This window comes from Rhinolophus sinicus, chromosome 17 (assembly GCF_057876585.1).
Source record: "Rhinolophus sinicus isolate RSI-liver-muscle chromosome 17, RSI-T2T, whole genome shotgun sequence".
Lineage (NCBI taxonomy): Eukaryota > Metazoa > Chordata > Mammalia > Chiroptera > Rhinolophidae > Rhinolophus > Rhinolophus sinicus.
The window spans coordinates 183,009,856-183,028,101 of NC_142517.1; the positions used below are offsets into that span (position 1 = coordinate 183,009,856).

The following is an 18,246-nucleotide window of genomic DNA, read 5'->3' on the forward strand; positions in this document are numbered from 1 at the left end:
TGTCCAACCCCTTCTTTTATGGAAGCTGAAACTGAGGCCAGGAGAGGTCAAGTGGCTAGTTCTAGGTCACTGAGCTAATTACTGGCAGAGCAGAGACTCCAAAAGTTTGGAGCTCCCTCTGTGGCCTTCTTCTGCTCTCCCCTTGCATAAAATCTACCTATAATTTTTCTAATCACTCTAAGATGACTAAAAAATCCCTTGATCACTTTTATTTGCAGAAAATATCCCATTTCAATAATTGAAGTGTACAGTTCGAAATTCAAAAATGCACTTCAAATTGCAGTGTCTCTGCTACTTCCCTGCTTGGACCTTCAGGTGGAAAGCAGGTGGAGTGTCTTCTCTCCATCCCTCCCTATACTTTGTCCCCTCTCCCCACCCAGCTTCCTAGCCTACATTTCATTAGTAAATAATAAATCATTAAATAATGAGAGAGAGACAGGAAGGAAGGAAGGAAGGAAGGAAGGAAGGAAGGAAGGAAGGAAGGAAGGAAGGAAGGAAGGAAGGAAGGAAGGAAGGGAGGAAGGAAGAAAAAAAAGAGAAACTGAAACAGTGACAGGTGTTATGAATCAAAATAAAGAAAGTTAGGAAAACAGAAAGTGCAAGAATTGGAGCTGCCCTCTTAGGCAGCAGGGAAACCAGACCAGGCACTGACTGGTCATCCGTGAGCCTGGTCCTGAATGCAGCAAGGAAAGAAGCCATGTTGGTACTTGGGAGCAGAGGGAGCTCGCCTACTGTGCTTAAGGAGCTGCAGGCAAGTGAGGGTAGCTGGAGCAGAAAGAGCAAAGGGGAGTGAGGTGGGAGAAGAGGTAAGACAGATAGCTGGGGGTGAGGTTGGGGTGTAAATGCTCATTGTTGAAGCTGGGTAAAGCATTTAAGGGGGAATTGTACTATATCCTCTCTACCTTTGTGTATTTTGAAATTTTCTATAATGCAAAGGAAACTGGACAAATTAGTATCTGGCATTTGGAGCTTCAATAGGGGGAGGCGACCCTACCAAGGAATGTAAGGTGAGAGAATTCTCCACACAAAGAAAGCAGTTCAGGACTTCACAAAAGAATTACAAATGTTCTCTGCAATACCTCACTTTCTTAAAGGAAAACTTACCTCAGGAGAGTGTCAGACTGTTGTGTGTAAAGCTGTGCACAGGAGTATTGTGGTCAGGGCACGATAAGGGGAAGAACATCTGATATTTGGACAGGCAGGAACTGTGCTACTTGAGTTTGCCTTGGACGTGGCCCTCTTTTGGAAGGCGTCCATTTGTAATGGGGTCAGTGATTGAAAACTGAATGTACCAGCAAAGATCGATTTATGAACACTGGGATCTCGCTAATGCATGAGAAGCCAGAGACCATAACCCAAAGAGGGGATGACAGAACAGAAGGAACAGAGATGAAGAGAGGGCATGAGGTGCGTTGTAAGGCTGCGATAAATAAGTCAGGGCACACATATAAACAGATTTGTATTTGAATTCAGAGAGGAAGCCAAGCTGGGGCCCACGGACACCCAGGGGTTGGCAGCTATAATCTCAGGGGATCAAGATGTCACAGCAATAATTGAAATTGAAATTTAATTGAATTTTCCATTTCAATTAAAACAAGCACCTTTTGCATCGTCAGCATGACGTTTTATAAGTGGAGTACTGCCATGAAATCTCTTTGCCTACATTTGGGACCAAGAAGTATATTTTGTATCAAGGCAACAAGGGCAAGACTTTATACGTGAATGATGTTGTCTTGAAGAGCAGATGATAGCAAGGTATAAATGCCAATGAAAATCGAATAGCAATTTAAATAAGAGGAGTGGAGAGAAAATTGATCCATTAGCTTATACGCTATAGGCACGGTGAACACCAAAGTATGAATGCCACAGCAGTCAAGACATCTTCTGTATTCCAGGCAGCAGTTTAGCTCCAGAAAACATGAATGACGATTAATGTTGTTATTTTGGTTTTTATTGATATATAGGTTGGTCTACACACTTTGTCATTTTTGTCTTGGCTTTATCGCTATTAAAGAGCTATAACTCTAAGAAGACTCAACCTAGATTTATGTCAGCATGTACTTAAACCACATTGCAATAAACATAATTTTAACACTGCAGGGTCCACAGGAATACTTGCTTCTTTCAAAGGTGTTCCATGTATTACTCGAGTATAAGAAACCCGGCCTTGAAGACTGGGAAGCAGGTTCTTCAACGGAACATCGAATTGATTGACATTTGACATTTGAATTGATTTTTAGCTATTTAGCATGTTGCTATTCCCCGTGGCTTTTATATCCTATGCCATTTGAAATATTTATTTTTAGAATGCCTGCCAAATTCTCATGGCCCGTCTTCAACCAATCATCAGGAAAAACCCTCAGGGAAGATGGGAGGACTGGGTGAGTGTTCCCCTCATCATCCCCACCAGGAAAAGGCAAGTACATCCTGTTGGGTCCATGCCCCAAGCGCATGGGCTGGCTGGTGGTGTCCATTCAGGAAACGAAGTATTTATTAACATGCACTTCTGCTTTTCCAGAAGAGTGAAAGCGATGTCGGTGTCCATTGACACTTGCCTTTATCTCAGAGCCTAATTTCTCACAGAGCCTGCTAACAGCATTGGCTTGAAAGTAAAAACATACTGGCCTTGCTGCCCCAGCTCTGTCACAAGTTCCTGTGGGATGAGTTCCTCCTCCGTGTCTCAGAGCCTTGGTGTTCTCACCAGAGCAATGGAGACAATAGCAGTCCTAATAGCAAAAGATTACTCTATTTTTTTTAATTTAGTTTTTAAATTTATTGGGGTGACAATTGTTAATAAAATTACATAGATTTTAGGTGTACAATTCTGTATTACATCATCTATAAATCCCATTGTGTGTTCACCACCCAGAGTCAGTTCTCCTTCTATTACCATATATTTGATGCCCCTTACCCTCATCTCCCACCCCCCACCCCCCCTTACCCTCTGGTAACCACTAAACTGTTGTCTGTGTCTATGAGTTTCTGTTTCTCATTTGTTTGTCTTGTTCTTTTGTTGTTTTTGGTTTATATACCACATATCAGTGAAATCACATGGTTCTCTGCTTTTTCTGTCTGCCTTATTTCGCTCAGCATTACATTCTCAAGATCCTTCTATGTTGTCACAAATGTTCCTATATCATCTTTTCTTACCGCCGAATAGTGTTCCATTGTGTATATATACCACAACTTCTTTATCCATTCATCCATCGAAGGACATTTTGGTTGTTTCCATGTCTTGGCCACCGTAAACAAAGCTGCAATGAACATTGGAGCACACGTGTCTTTATGTATAAATGTTTCCAGATTTTTTGGGGTAGATACCCAGGAGAGGGATTTCTGGGTCATATGGCAATTCTATTCTTAATTTTTTGAGGAACCTCCACACTGCCTTCCATAACGGCTGCACCAGTCTGCATTCCCACCAACAGTGTATGAAGGTTCCTTTTTCTCCACAGCCTCTCCAACACTTGTTACTATTTGTCTTGTTGATGATAGCCATTCTGACTGGGGTGAGGTGATATCTCATAGTGGTTTTGATTTGCATTTCTATGATGATTAGTGATGTTGAGCATTTTTTCATATGTCTATTTGCCATTCGTATGTCCTCTTTGGAGAAATATCTCTTCAAGTCCTCTGCCCATTTATCAATTGGGTTGTTTTTTGTTGTTGTTGTTGTTGAGTTGCATGAGTTCCTTGTACATTCTGGATATTAGCCCCTTATCGGAGGCACTATTTGCAAAAATCTTCTCCCATTCAGTTGGTGGCCTCTTTATTTTTTTGATGGTTTCTTTTGCTGTGCAGAAGCTTTTAAGTTTCATATAGTCCCATTCGTTTATTTTAGCTTTTACTTCCATTGCCTTTGGAGTCAAAATCATAAAATGCTCTTTGAACCCAAGGTCCATAAGTTTAGTACCTATGTTTTCTTCTATGCAGTTTATTGTGTCAGGTCTTATGCTTAAGTCTTTGATCCATTTTGAATTAACTTTGGTACAGGGTGACAAATAGCAGTCCAGTTTCATTCTTTTGCACCTGGCTATCCAATTCTCCCAGCACCATTTATTGAAGAGGCTGTCTTTCCTCCATTGTATGTTTTTAGCTTCTTTGTCAAAAATTATCTGTCCATATTTATGTGGTTTTATTTCTGGGTTCTCAATTCTATTGCATTGGTCTATGTGTCTGTTTTTCTGCCAATACCATGCTGTTTTGATTATTGTAGCCCTGTAGTACAAGCCAAAGTCAGGAAGTGTGATACCTCCATTATTGTTCTTTTTTCTTAAGATTGCTTTGGCTATTCGGGGTCTTTTGTGGTTCCAAACAAATATGATGATTTTTTGTTCTATTTCTTTAAAAAATGCCATTGGGATTTTGATGGGGAATGCATGAAATCTGTATATTGCTTTGGGTAATATGGCCATTTTAACTATGTTGATTCTTCCAATCCATGAGCACGGAATGTCTTTCTATTTCTTTATGTCTTCTTCAATTTCGTTCAAGAATGTCTTATAGTTTTCAGCATATAGGTCCTTCACATCCTTGGTTAAGTTTATTCCTAGGTATTTTATTCTTTTTGCTGTAATTGCAAAAGGAATTGTTTTTTGTATTTCTTTTTCTGAGATTTCATTGTTAGTATATAGGAAAGCAATGGACTTTTATACGTTGATTTTGTAGCCAGCAAGTTTACTGTGTTCGTTGATTGTTCTAATAGCTTTTTGGTGGAGTCTTTAGGGTTTTCTATATATAGCTTCATGTCATCTGCAAAGAGTGACAATTTAACTTCTTCAGTCCGAATTTGGATGCCGTTTATTTCTTTCTCTTGCCTGATTGCTCTGGCAAGGACTTCCAACACTATGTTGAAAAGCAGAGGTGATAGGGGACAGCCCTGTCGTGTTCCTGAACGTAGAGCAAAGGGCTTCAGTTTTTCACCATTAATTATGAGATTAGCTGAGGGCTTGTCATATATGGCCTTTATTATGTTAATGTATTTTCCTTCTATACCTATTTTATTAAGTGTTTTAATCATAAATGGATGTAGTATCTTGTCAAATGCTTTTTCTGCATCAATTGATATAATCATATGATTTTTGTCCTTTATTTTGTTTATGTGATGTATCACATTGATGGATTTGCGGATGTTGAACCATCCTTGTGCCCCGGGGATGAACCCCACTTGGTCATGATGAATAATCTTTTTAATGCATTGTTTTATTCGATTTGCTAGAATTTTATTTAGGATTTTTGCATCGGTATTCATCAGAGATATTGGTCTGTAGTTTTCTTTTTTTTGCTTTCCTTACCAGGTTTTGGTATCAGGGTAATGTTGGCCTCATAAAATGAATTAGGGAGTACTGTCTCTTCTTCAATTTTTTGGAAGAGTTTGAGTAGGGTTGGTATTAGATCCTCTTTGAAGGTTTGGTAGAATTCACTAGTGAAGCCATCTGGTCCCAGACTTTTGCTTTTGGGAAGGTTTTGGATGACTGATTCAATTTCGTTACTGGTGATCGGTCAGTTCAGATGTTCCAGCTCTTCATGGTTCAGCCTTGGAAGGCTATATGTTTCTAAGAACTTGTCCATTTCTTCTATGTTATTGAATTTGGTGGCATATAGTCATTCATAGTATTCTTGGATGATCCTTTGTATTTCTGTGGTGTCCATGATAACTTCCCCTTTCTCGTTTCTGATTTTGTTAATTAGTGTCTTCTCTCTTTTTATCTTAGTGAGTCTAGCCAAGGGTTTCTCAATTTTGTTAATCTTTTCAGAGAACCAGGTCTTTGTCACATTAATTTTTTTCTATTGTCTTTTTGTTCTCTATTAGATTAGTTCTGCTCTAATTTTTGTTTCCTTTCATCTGCTGACCTTGGGTTTTACTTCTTCTTGTTTTTCTAGTTCTTTAAGGTGTAACATGAGATTATTTATTTGGGAGTTTTCTTCTTTCTTGAGATAGGCCTGTAATGAGATAAATTTCCCTCTTAAAACTGCTTTCGCTGCATCCCAAAAATTTTGGTAGGATGTATTTTCATTGTCATTTGTTTCTATGTATCTTTTAAACTCTCCTCTAACTTCTTCTTTGACCCAGTCGTTCTTTAAAAGTATGTTGTTTAATCTCCATGTATTTGTGTTTTTCCCCGCTTTCTTTTTGCAGTTGATATCCAATTTCAAAGCCTTGTGATCAGAGAATATGCTTGGAATGATTTCAATCTTCTTAAATTTTGAGACTGATTTTATGTCCCAATATATGGTCTATCCTTGAGAATGTTCCGTGTACACTAGAAAAGAATGTATAGTCTGATGTTTAGGGATGAAGTGCTCTATAAACGTCAATTATATCCATTTCATCTAATGTGCCATTTAGGGCTGCTATATCGTTATTTATTTTCTGTTTGGATGATCTATCCATAGCTGTCAATGATGTATTTAAGTCCCCTAGTATAATTGTGTTTTGGTCAATTTCTCCCTTTAGTTCTGTTAGTAGTTGCTTGGTATATTTCGGTGCTCCCTGATTGGGGGGATAAATATTGATGACTGTTATGTCTCCTTGTTGTACAGTCCCCTTCACCATTATGAAATGTCCATCTTTGTCTCTTGTTATCTTTTTTACCCTGAAGTCTGTTTCATCTGATATCATTATGGCTACACCTGATTTTCTCTGGGTACCATTTGCTTGGAGTGTCAATTTCCACCCTTTCACTTTGAGTCTATGCTTGTCCTTGTAGCTGAGATGTGTCTCTCAGAGACAGCATATGATTGGGTTTAGTTTTTTGATCCAATCTGCTACTCTGTGCCTTTTTATTGGTGAGTTCAGTCCATTTACATTTAGGGTGATTATTGATATGTGAGGAATTCCTGTCATTCTATCTTTAGTTTTCTGGTAAGGCTGTGTCTCCATTGTTTCTTTGCCTTTTTGTTGTTGTCTATTATTTCTGTGTGGTGGTATTCTATGATGTTTCCCTCTGTTTCTTCTTTTATTACAGTATATATTTCAGTTCTGGATTTTTTTTGAGTGGTTACCCTTAAGTTTATATAAAAGAAAGTTTGATATTTAGAGTATTCCATTTTCTTCAGCACGCTTACTTTCCCCATTCCCGTATTCCGGTTCAGGCCTTTACTCTCCCCCTTTTTGAGTTTTGGTTGCCACAAATGGTCCCTGTTGATGGTGGTCGAATAGCCTCCTTTAGTATTTCTTGTAGTGCAGGTCGTGTATTAGAAAGTTCCCTCAGCTTCTGTATGGCTGGAAAGGTCTTTATTCCTCCCTCATATCTTAAGGATATCTTTGCTGGATATATTATTCTTGGCTCATAATTTCTCTCTTTCAATAGTTTGAATATTTGGTTCCACTCCCTACTGCCTTGTAGAGTTTCTGCTGAAAAATCTGATGATAATCTAATGGGCTTTCCTTTGTAAGTTACCGTCTTCTTTTCCCTGGCTGCCTTGAGGATTCTTTCTTTGTCATTGATTTTAGACAGCTTCAATACAATGTGCCTTGGAGTAGCCCTGTTGGGATTGAGGTAATTAGGTGTTCTATTTGCTTCTTGGATTTGAGGGTCCAGTTCTGTCCACAAGTTTGGGAAGTTCTCATCGACAATTTGTTTGAATATATTCTCTGTTCCCTTCTCTCTTTCTTCTCTTTCTGGTATGCCCATTATTCTTATATTGCTCTTTCTGATGGAGTCAGAAAGTTCTTGTAGAGTTCTTTCATTTCTTTTAAGTCTCAAGTCTCTTTCTTCTTCCATCTGTGTAATTTCCAGGTTTCTATCCTCGATGTCACTGATTCTTTCCTCCATCTGGTCAACTCTACTACCTAACCTGGTTATTTCATTCTTAATTTCTTCTATTGAGTTCTTAATCTCCAGAAATTCTATTTGGTTCTTTTTTAAAATTGCAATCTCTTTCGTAAAATGCTCATGCTGTTCTTTGATTGTGTTTATGAGTTCATTTAACTGCCTATCCGTGTTTTCTTGCATCTCGTTGAGTTTTTTCAGAACTGCAATCTTGAATTCTCTGTCATTTAAGTCACATATTTCTGTGTCTTTAAGTGCCTTTTCTGGAGATTTTTCACTTTCTTTCTGAGCTGTCTTGTTGCCTTGGTTATTCATGGTAATTACTGGTTTGCTATTTCTCTTCCTAGACAGCTACAGGAGTGGCTTCTGCAACAGGTTGATAGGAAGCGGTCTTTCTTTTGTTTTCCGGTACTTATTGGTAGAATGTTTTATTTTTTCTCCAACTGCAGCTTATTTTTCTTCTCCCACATTGTAGTGCTATGTTTTCTCTGCACTATTCCAGCTTCTCACATAATGGGGGCATTCCCTGGGAGAGAGGCTTCTCCTCTGTTAATAGTTCGTCTAGGTAACAGGGCGCAGTGTCCCGGTGGGTATGTGGAGAGCTTTTGATGTTCCAAAGCTATTCCAGCTCCAGATTCAGAGCCCCTATGTTTCAGCAGTTCTGTTTACTCCTGCAGGGATCCGCCCAGTAGGTGGGGTCAGGGGCGGGGTGAGTTGTGAGAGGGAGCCCAGAGCAATGGCGGCGACCCCACCACAGCAGATCCTGCTTCCACAACTCCCTTCCCTTTGCCGGAACTAGTTGGGCTACGAATTTGTGTCTGCAGTCCACAGTCCTCAGAACAGCAAATATTCTGTTCTTTTGATCTGACACTGCTACTGTTCCGCTTCTAGCACTGGGCAGGTGGGGGGGGCGAACTCTGGGAGGGTAGGGAGGGGGCGGCTAGTCTCAGTGCCTAAGACTTTAGTTCTCTGCTCAGCAGTCAGGGCTTAAACCACCATTTTCAGCCTTCTTCCCTCAGTCTTTTCTCCAAGGTCTCTGCCGTGAGCGTTGGGTTCAGGCGTGTTATATGCTGCCCCTTCAGCCCTGTGGGCCATAAGCGGAGCCCTAGCAGTCCGAGTCTTCCCTCTCCCACAGCTGCAGTAGTTCCAGGAAGCAGCGAGCTTGGAGCACTGAGCAAGTCTGCATCCTGTTCCTGCGCGGCTCCATCTCCGCACTTCTCCCTTTCTCCTCCCCCCGCTCGCGCGAATCTCCCACCCATAGGTGATTTCGGTAGTGGGCCTCTTCGTCTTGCCTGTCTGCTGTGCAGGGAGTCCTTTGTGGAAATATTGTTGTTCGATTCGTTGTAATTCCAGGGGAGACTTACAGAGGCTCACCTCACGCCGCCATTTTTCCTCCAAAGTCCAAGATTACTCTATTTTTAATAATTATTCCAATTATCACTAGTGTTATTATTCCCAGCCCTACCCAGTTTGCTCCAGCAGGAAAGCTGACACATTATATCTACTGAGACAGCCAATTGAATTCTGTGGGAAAAAGCAGGTGTCGTGCGGGGCGTCCTGCGGGGTCTCTGGTCCTGCTCCCCACATAAGAACGCAGGATATGGTGAGGCCAAAAAGGAACACCCACGGAGCCATAGGCAGGGGAGTCATACCATATGGTCTCACTGGAGGCAGGGCCCACCGGACGCGCGACCTGCCGTCCACCTTTCCACCAACCGACCGACGACTCTCCTTCACTCTCCTCGACTCTGTTTTTCTACTCTCTTTTGCTCTCCTCAGCTCTCCTCAGCTCTCCTCGGCAATCCTCGGCTCTCCTCGGCTCTCCTCCGTAGCTGCAGCAATTATACTAGCGGCCAATCGGCTAACCGGCCACAGCCGATGGCCAATCAGCCACAGCTGACGGCCATCCACTACCTGAGGCAGCACCTTTCCACGTGAGGCCAAGAGCCTGTAAACTACTTTCTGGGACTCCGTCCCCACAGCAGGTTAAAAAGGTACATATACATATATGCACACACATACATATGTATACATATGTGTGTTTATGTGTATATACATATACATCTTCCTGTGTACGTGCCTATGCACATAAGTACATGGCCTAGCCCCCTCCTTTATTTAAAAAGCCGAAAAGGGTGAAAAAATAATAACTTTTACACTGTGCAACTCCAAAAACTAGAGGGTCCCAGAGCACAGCTAGCAGCTGCCTTTAAGCACCTCCCTTGAAAAGCAAGACCTATGGCTTTTACAAGGTGTATTGTGCTCGAGATGAATGTGGCTGCAGTGAGCAAATAAGAGGAGGCAAGCTCAGCATGGAATTTTTCATTACCTTTCCTAAACTTATATTTCTTTGTAACCAATCATGCCTTCCAGATTGAAAAAGCCTTCGAAGAATCCATCAGCCTGTCAACGACTGGATATTTCAAGTAAAGGACGTTTTCACCTTGGTTTAGATCATACTTGGGCAGAGATGGTGTGCGCTCATTAATCGGAACAGTGCCTGGAGTGCACTGGAGCACTGCTGTGCCCGGTGTGAAACCTTCAGTCATGGGTCCTGGGGGTGGGGACGGGAATCCGGGGGTGGAGGGGCCAGGGACTGCTTGGGGCCTCAGCTGTTTACCAACCAGGAGGGACACACATCTGACCCATCCCAGTAACTGTATGTTGGACAGTAGGGCTCAGACAGTAGTGGACCTTCTCCCCGTGTCCACAGTGGTACTCTTGCCTCTCTGATCACCACAGTCCCCCTCACAGAAGGGGAGACAGGCCTTCACCCAGGGGGTAGGAGCTCTGTTCATCCCCAGGACCCAGAGCACCACAGGTGATCAGACCACTGGTGGGGAAGTGCCTTTTCTTTCACTCCTGATTTCTCTTCTCAGAGGCTACCAGACAAATATGGACTGGGAGAAGGAGGAAGGTCATGCTTTTCCGTATTTTACTTATGGAGTTTCCTGTTCTGAGGTTGAAGTCGACTGTCTGACCGGGGCTCACAAGGTAAGGAGCAACATTGGTGTTCACCATCTTTATAGTTGAATATGAACGTGGATGCATTTTCTATGCTGCGAACAATAACCGCCCTGATCCTGCCGGTGGGAGAACCAGGGACAGGTAGTAAAGATCTATTTTAAATCAATAATATTAACATTTTCAATGATGTCTTTTCTCTTGGCACAGCTCCTTAGGACTGACATCTTCATGGATGCTGCTTTCAGCATAAATCCAGCCGTGGACATTGGGCAGGTGCGTGATACCCGACCACCCCAAAGGGACTTTCGGTCAATTCCATTCAGAATATTATTTCCCAGAGTTCTCCAAATGGCATTTATACCTGGTGCAAGTGTTATGCAATATGTATTATATTACACACACCAAAAAAATAGATTAAAAATTGGAAGAAAATACAAGAAACAGTAAACAATGGTTGCCTTTGCGTGGAAGCTATATGTGTGTTATCCTGCTTTATAATTCTCCATGCCTTCAGGTAATTAATGTACAATTAATTAACATTTATAATTAGTAACATTATATAAATACATAATAAAATTACATTATAATTCAAATTAATATTGAATTTAAATAGACTGAACAATTTAGAGAAATATAAGGGTAAAAGAAATACTTAAACACAATTTTTCCCCTTTGCTGAATTTTTGACTTTTTATCTCACAGATAAATGAAATTCATGCATCCAAAGCCTTTTTTTTTAAGAGTGAAATCATTTTTGTTTGTTTGTTTGTTTTTAATTGGGGAATATTGGGGCACAGTGTGTTTCTCCAGGGCCTATCAGCTGCAAGTCATGTCCTTAATTCTAGTTGCGGAGGGCACAGCTCACTGGCCCATGTCAGAATCGACCGGCAACACTGTTTTTCAGAGCTCGCGCTCTAACCAACTGAGCCATCCCGCCGCACACACACAGCCTTTTTAAACTTTAAGTTACAATCTTTCCAGCTATTGGTGTAGCTTTGCTTTTTTTTTCTCTCTAGCCTTGTTACTCAAAGTGGGGCCAACGGACCTGCTGCATCACCCCACCCCACACCTGCCCACCAGCTCCCAGGTGAAGTGAGGCAGCTGGTCCACAGTCTAGACCTCAGTAGCTGGACAGGTTGAGCAGCTTGGCATTAACCCTGACAGACATGTGGTACTTTCGTCTACCAACAGCTCCCCGCCCTCCTAAATCCTAAGAGATTGGTTTACCTAGATTGGCCGTTGGGCTTTCTGAGGAAAAATTTAACTGTCCCCTTAGTTTTCCTCAAAATGTGGTCCTCAGACTGCAACAAAAGCACCTATAGTTTTTATTGGAAATGTGGATTCCTATGCCCACCCAGGCGCAGACTTCTCCATCATAACTTTGCTAAACTGGGACTTGTAATCTGCACATTTAATCCGTACCTGAAACTCATCTTAAGTCTGTAAAGTTTGAGAACCAAAGCTAGCCTCAGGCCCCAACTACCTTTCCCCTTTCTATCCCCTCCTCCCAGCTTGTTCCTGCCTCTTTATTGCTTAAGCAAAGGCAAAAATATAGATGTTATGATAGGGAAAACACTACGTTGGTCCCATTGGAAAAGGAAAGAAAACCAGAAGTGTGTTAGACTGGAACTCTTGGACCTCAGTCTTTTCCTTTAGGGGCAAGCATTTGGAAAGACCCACATGCAGCATCTAAATTTGTTTACAAATCAATAAAATGCAAACTGTGACTTTCCTTCAATTTGTTTAACCTCAAGGCAGACAACTCCTTTAAATAGGACCTTAAGCCTTTTTCCCTAAGATCATAATAGTTTGCAATTAAAACTCAACATGGCTTTTAATAAAAAAATATTTAATTTAATAGAAATATTTCTTCCAACCCACCTTGTTTAACATTGATCTACTCTCCATGGTAATTTATAAAAGGAAGTTAACAAATCCAAATATTATAATAAATGGTGTCTTGATTCCATTTATTCTAGTTCCTGGTCCTTTAATGTTAGCTTCTTTTTCATCTAATTCAACAAAATTTATTGAGTATTTATGCACCAGGCACCATGCTAAGTATACGATACAAGAAGGCCAGGACTCAGTATACTTATAAATTAGCAAGAGAGAGTGAAGCAAGAGCAAAAGTGAAAGAGTTGAGCAAGGAAAATTCCCTCTGAGTGCCACCCTGATGGGGGAATGGGTTCAAATGCAGTGAGCCCGGAAGAAGCAGTTTCTAAATCCATCCAGGAGATGGTGGCAGGATTCCAAAGGCTCCAAAGAGGCAGTTATCCTTCAGCTGGAAACTTGGAGGATGAATAGGAGTTTACCAGGTGGACAACCTGAGCTGGGGAGCAGTGGAGAGAGTCAGGGGCAACTACCTTTACAAAGACTTGGAGGTCTGAAGGAATCTGGTGAGCTTGGAGGGTTCCCTGGAATTTGACAAGTGTCGGGTCCCTGGAATGCGGGATAGCTGGGCAAGAAGAGCTAGGAATGAGGCCATGCAGGATGGCAGGCACCAGATCCTGAAGGACCTTTTGTAAAGTCTGTCATAGAGCTTTCCCAAATGGCTCACTATTGCTCAGAGCGCCATGTGCAGTCCCATGGGATTATTTATCCAATCAATATCTTTTGCTTATAAACTGGGAAAATTTTGTCTGTAGGTTGAAGGAGGATTTATTCAAGGCATGGGATTATATACCACAGAAGAACTGAAATATTCCCCAGAAGGTGTGCTTTATTCTCGGGGTACAAATGACTACAAAATCCCCGCTGTCGCTGAAATACCAGAAGAGTTCTATGTCACTTTGGTGCATTCCCAAAACCCCATAGCCATCTACTCATCCAAGGTAAGAACTTGAGATCTCTCTATTCGTTTGCTAGGGCTGCCATAGCAAAATATTTGACTGGATGAACTAAAAAACAGAGGTACTTTTTCTCACAGTTCTGGAGGCTGGAAGTCCAAGATCAAGGTTTGATTTCTTCTGAGGCCTCCCTTTAACTTGCAGATAGCCACCTTCCCACTGTGTCCTCACATAATCATCTTTCTGTGTGTGTACCTGTCTGATGTCACTCTCTCTGTATCCTAATTTCCTTTTCTTATAAGCAATCCCAAAGACCTCATTTTAACTTCATTGTCTCTCTAAAGACCTATCTCCAGGTATGGTCATGTATTGGGGTAGGACTTTAGCACATGAATGAAGGGGTGCTTAGTTGAGCCCATAATCCTTCAAGAAGTAATGAAACAGTCTCCTGAATTTGCTTACACCTTGGAATTGCAGATCCCAAAGGGAGATGGGAAAAGAAAAACAAACTCATGACAAAGTGGTGCTCACTGACGTTCAGAAACCCAAATAGAATCTTCACTCTTGAGAGATATCATGAAACTAATTTAAATCAAACAAGATGGTTAAAGGTGGAGTCAAACATCTTGATTCATTAGGCTAAGTGCCACCATGAGATAAAACTGAAGTTTTAGACAAATTTCACTAGCCCAGAGTTTTCTTTTGTGCACCCTTTCCACATGTCCTCCAGATTCAATTCTTCCTTTCTCACACCCTTCCCAAGTCAGCATGGGCTTTCAAACAAGTTTCTCCTTGACCATTGATTTTCTCTGAGGTTTTAATAGACACTGATACCAGAGGTGTTGACCCATGTTCCTTGTAGCCAAGGGGGGTCTCACTGGCCCATATAGACTTAAGGGAAAGGTTCTCGAACGCAAGTACACAAAAACACAACTTCTCCAAAGTAAGTGCTATTCTGAGCCCATAACTGCCCGTACAGATGGCATCTCTAACCTCAGGTTTACAGGGAATTCTCCCTCTTTCTCAGGAGTAGGTCAAAGTTGGAAGGAAGGTCAGACTTCCTGTATGAAAGGCCTCTATCTCCACTTGTGCACCAGACTTTGGCCAGGGACATCTCTAACGACTGTCCTGACTGACCCTGCCTCTTGAGGTCTAGCCACCTTCATGCCGGTTCTGCTCCAAATAGGGCACAAGACATCCCTTCCTCCTCACCTCAGAGGAAACCACTTCTTTCACCAGCTCCCCCTGTCCTTCCACATCTGCTTCAGAGCAAAAACCACAGCCTGGGGTAGTCTATTTACTTAGGGCACTTTGTCCCATCTCTCTTCTAAAGCCCTGGACATAGGCCAAAGACCAGACAACTTTGAAGGAAGAAAGAAGAAAAATCAGTACGAGAATTATTCAGAATACAATGGCCCCATACTGTTAATTCAAAAGCATCCAACCCACACCCAGGGAAGTGAGCACATGTGAAAACTCAGCAGTCCAGAGGCAACCATCTCACTGTCTTTCAAGCTCAGCCAAAAGATTGTGGTTTTGTTGTGGTCTTCGATTAAACACAAATGGTCTGAAACCAAAGTTGGAGTACCCTACAGGGCACCAAGGGCTTTGGTCTTCTTGACCAGGGTGGAGGAACAGGAGTTTTTAGTTGCCCTGCTACCCTGATGTCCTGGGGCATTTTCATGGGCTACTCTGAGGAGGACCCCACACACAAATCGGCATGAGAGGAATCAATTCTGGCAAGTCAGACACACTCTACTCTGAGGGTAATAAAGCCAGAAGAGGTGAGTGAGTGTGTGTGTGTGTGTGTGTGTGTGTGTGTGTGTGTGTGTGTGCGTGCACATGTGTGTGTGTGAACACAAATTATTGCTAAAACAACCATGCATTTCTGATGGCCTTTTGCACTCCTTCTCAGGGACTGGGTGAGGCTGGAATGTTCTTGGGATCCTCCGTGTTCTTTGCCATACAAGATGCAGTGACTGCTGCCCGAAGAGAAAGAGGGTTGACCACGACCTTCACCCTGAATAGCCCAGCAACTCCTGAGTTGATTAGAATGAATTGCATGGATCAGTTTACGGAGATGGTAAGGGTCGTGAGGAGAGGCTCCTGTTGTAATCTTTCAGGGTCTTGGCGTAAATTTGGTAACCATGACAAACTTTACAGGGCAGGTTCATCTCTTCCAATGAAAATTCTCATTTTTCCTCCACTTGCTTCTACTATATGCTTCAAAGCAACTGCAAAGTGAGTGAACCTCTCTAAATGATGGTTTAATTGTTTCTGACCCCAAAGAAAAACACACCCAGTTCAGTCAGTGTTAATAGCAAATAGAAGTAGTAGGTTATTTCTTTAAACATTTGGCTGAAATGCAGTTGATGTGATATTTTAATTAGCACAATAACCAAATTAGATTAAATAGACATCTGGTCAATTATTTGTAAAGTATGTGTTAAGCAAACTAATAAAAATAACTTAAATTAAAATATCAAGTCACTGGGTACACATTAATAGAATATAGTTCCATTTTCCAGCTGCTAAAAACATATTTGGAACTATCATCAGAGACTACTCCTGTATTCAGCTGCTTACTGCAGCCCTAAATGAGTTGCTGGCATAAAATTAGATTGTACTTTATGCCTTTGAAATTACAGGGCCTCCGAATAAGATGCATCTTATTCCAAACATAAGAAGTTTATGAGAAGTTCATCACCACCAAACCAGTATTACAAGGACTCTTAGAGGGACTTCTTTAAGATGGGAGGGGAGTTAAGGATGGGTGAAAGGGGAAGGGACTAAGAAGAACAAATTGGGTGTTACACAGTTGTCATGGGGATGTAGGGTATAGCATAAGGAATATAGTCAACAATATTGTAATAACTAGGCATGGTGCCAGATAGGTACTAGATCGATCAGGGTGACAGATGGGAATGGTGTTGGGGTCAGGGTGAAAAAGGTGAAGATATTAAGAAATACAAATTGATAGTTAATACAGTAGGGGGAATATAATCAACAATGTTGTAAAGATCAGGTAAGGTACCAGACGGGCACTGGACTTATCAGGGAGATCACATCATAAGACAGAGTAGATGCCTGACCAACACGCTACACACCTGAAGCTGAAGTAGAATAATATTGAATGTCGACTGTAAATATACAGGTATATATAGTCACAGGCTGTGGAGTACAGCATAGGGAAGACAGTCAATGGTACTGGAACAATTATATACGATGTTGGAGGAGTAGTAGCTTGGGGGTGGGTTATCACTTTATGAGGGGTTTAAATGTCTAACTATTACATTGCTTCGTACACTTGAAACTAGTAAAATAATAGTAATAATAATAATAATAATAGGGGCAATAAATCAATCCAAAAAAAAGATGTTTACAAGAATAAGGAGATTTATGACTCAAGGACTGAAAGAAACATGAAAATTATGATTTTGATAAGGATAAAGTGGATGTTGATTTGTTTTTTAAAAATAAAATTTTTCTTAAGTACAAGTTTTCTCATATAACAGCAATTTTTTAAAAAACAAGACAGAAATTTATTTTTCAGAAACAAAAAGAAGTTCTGGAGCCCAGGGCAGTCCAATAATGCCATCTGGGATGTAGGTTGCTTCCCTGTTCCTGTTCCACTCTCCTCAGAGTGTGGCTTTCATCTCACGATTACAAGATGCTGGCTGCACCGCTGATGTCATGACTGTGTTCCAGGCAGGAGAAAGGGATAGAGGCCAAAGGCTCCACGGGCACACCAGCAGAATTCAGACCCCTTTTATTTTTTAACAGCTGTGAATTTCAGAAGCTTTTATTTTGTTGCGATGATTAAACAGATTTTCTTCCTTGACCTGTTTATTAAGGTTTTTGTTTTGTTTTTTCATTTTTTCAATTACAGCTGACATTCAGTATTATATTAGTTTTAGGTGTATAGCATAGTGGTTAGACATTTATATAAATTACGGAGTGCTCTCCCCAATAAGTCTAGAACCCGCCTGATACCTTACATAGTTATTACAATATTATTGACTATATTCCCTATACTGTACTGTACACCCCCATGACTATGTCGTACTTCATAATCCCTTCCCTTTTTCACCCATCCTCCCTGGCAACCATCAGTTGGTTCTCTGTGTCTGTGAGTCTGTTTCTGTTTTGTTTGTTCACCATAACAATGTGTCATTAGTAACCATCTTCCTTCTGTTGATCTTTTTCAGATACCCAGAGATGATCCTTCAACATTTACACCTTGGTCCATCCGTGTGTCTTAATCCTACATTTTCCTTAGAAAATGAAAGAGTTCGTGATTGACCTTAACATTTTCAAACCAGAGCAAAATATAAGTTGGCTCCCATTGTCAAGGGTAATTTTTGCATGTTTTAATTATTCTCTGTAGTTTAGGTCACTGCATGATTATATTTTAGGATGCAAATTTTCACCAAAATGTATAATAAAGGATCAAAATTACTTTTACTTGCATTATCCTGAAGATCTACAACATCATGGGGGTTTGTCTCAGTCCATTTAGGACTAAAACATAATACCATAGACTAGGTGGCTTATAAAAAACAAACATTTATTTCTCACAGTTCTGGAAGCCAGGAAGTCCAAGATCTAGGTACCAGCAGATTTGGTGTCTGGTGAGCACAGACTGCTATCTTCCTACTGTGTCCTTATTTGGTGGAAGGGGAAAGGGCGCTCTCTGAGGTCTCTTTTATAAGGGC

At 41.2% G+C, this 18,246-nt stretch overlaps 1 protein-coding gene across 5 annotated transcripts in view; it reads left to right on the top strand.

Moving 5' to 3' along the window:
- LOC141568058 (aldehyde oxidase 4-like) overlaps window positions 1-17,983 on the top strand; it is a 143,574-nt gene extending 125,591 nt beyond the window's left edge. For 2 of the 5 annotated variants that reach the window (XM_088793998.1, XM_088793996.1), the window contains 7 exons: window positions 2,307-2,381; window positions 10,149-10,201; window positions 10,655-10,769; window positions 10,950-11,015; window positions 13,391-13,576; window positions 15,447-15,614; window positions 17,740-17,983. In XM_088793998.1, coding sequence (XP_088650124.1) covers window positions 2,307-2,381; window positions 10,149-10,201; window positions 10,655-10,769; window positions 10,950-11,015; window positions 13,391-13,576; window positions 15,447-15,614; window positions 17,740-17,793 — 717 coding nt within the window. In that variant the 3' untranslated portion in view covers window positions 17,794-17,983. Of the gene's footprint in view, window positions 1-2,306; window positions 2,382-9,554; window positions 10,770-10,949; window positions 11,016-13,390; window positions 13,577-15,446; window positions 15,615-17,739 lie in introns of those variants that run through there. The other 3 variants (XR_016019621.1, XR_016019620.1, XM_088793997.1) reach the window with 3 other exon arrangements.
- Window positions 17,984-18,246: the final 263 nt, after the last annotated feature.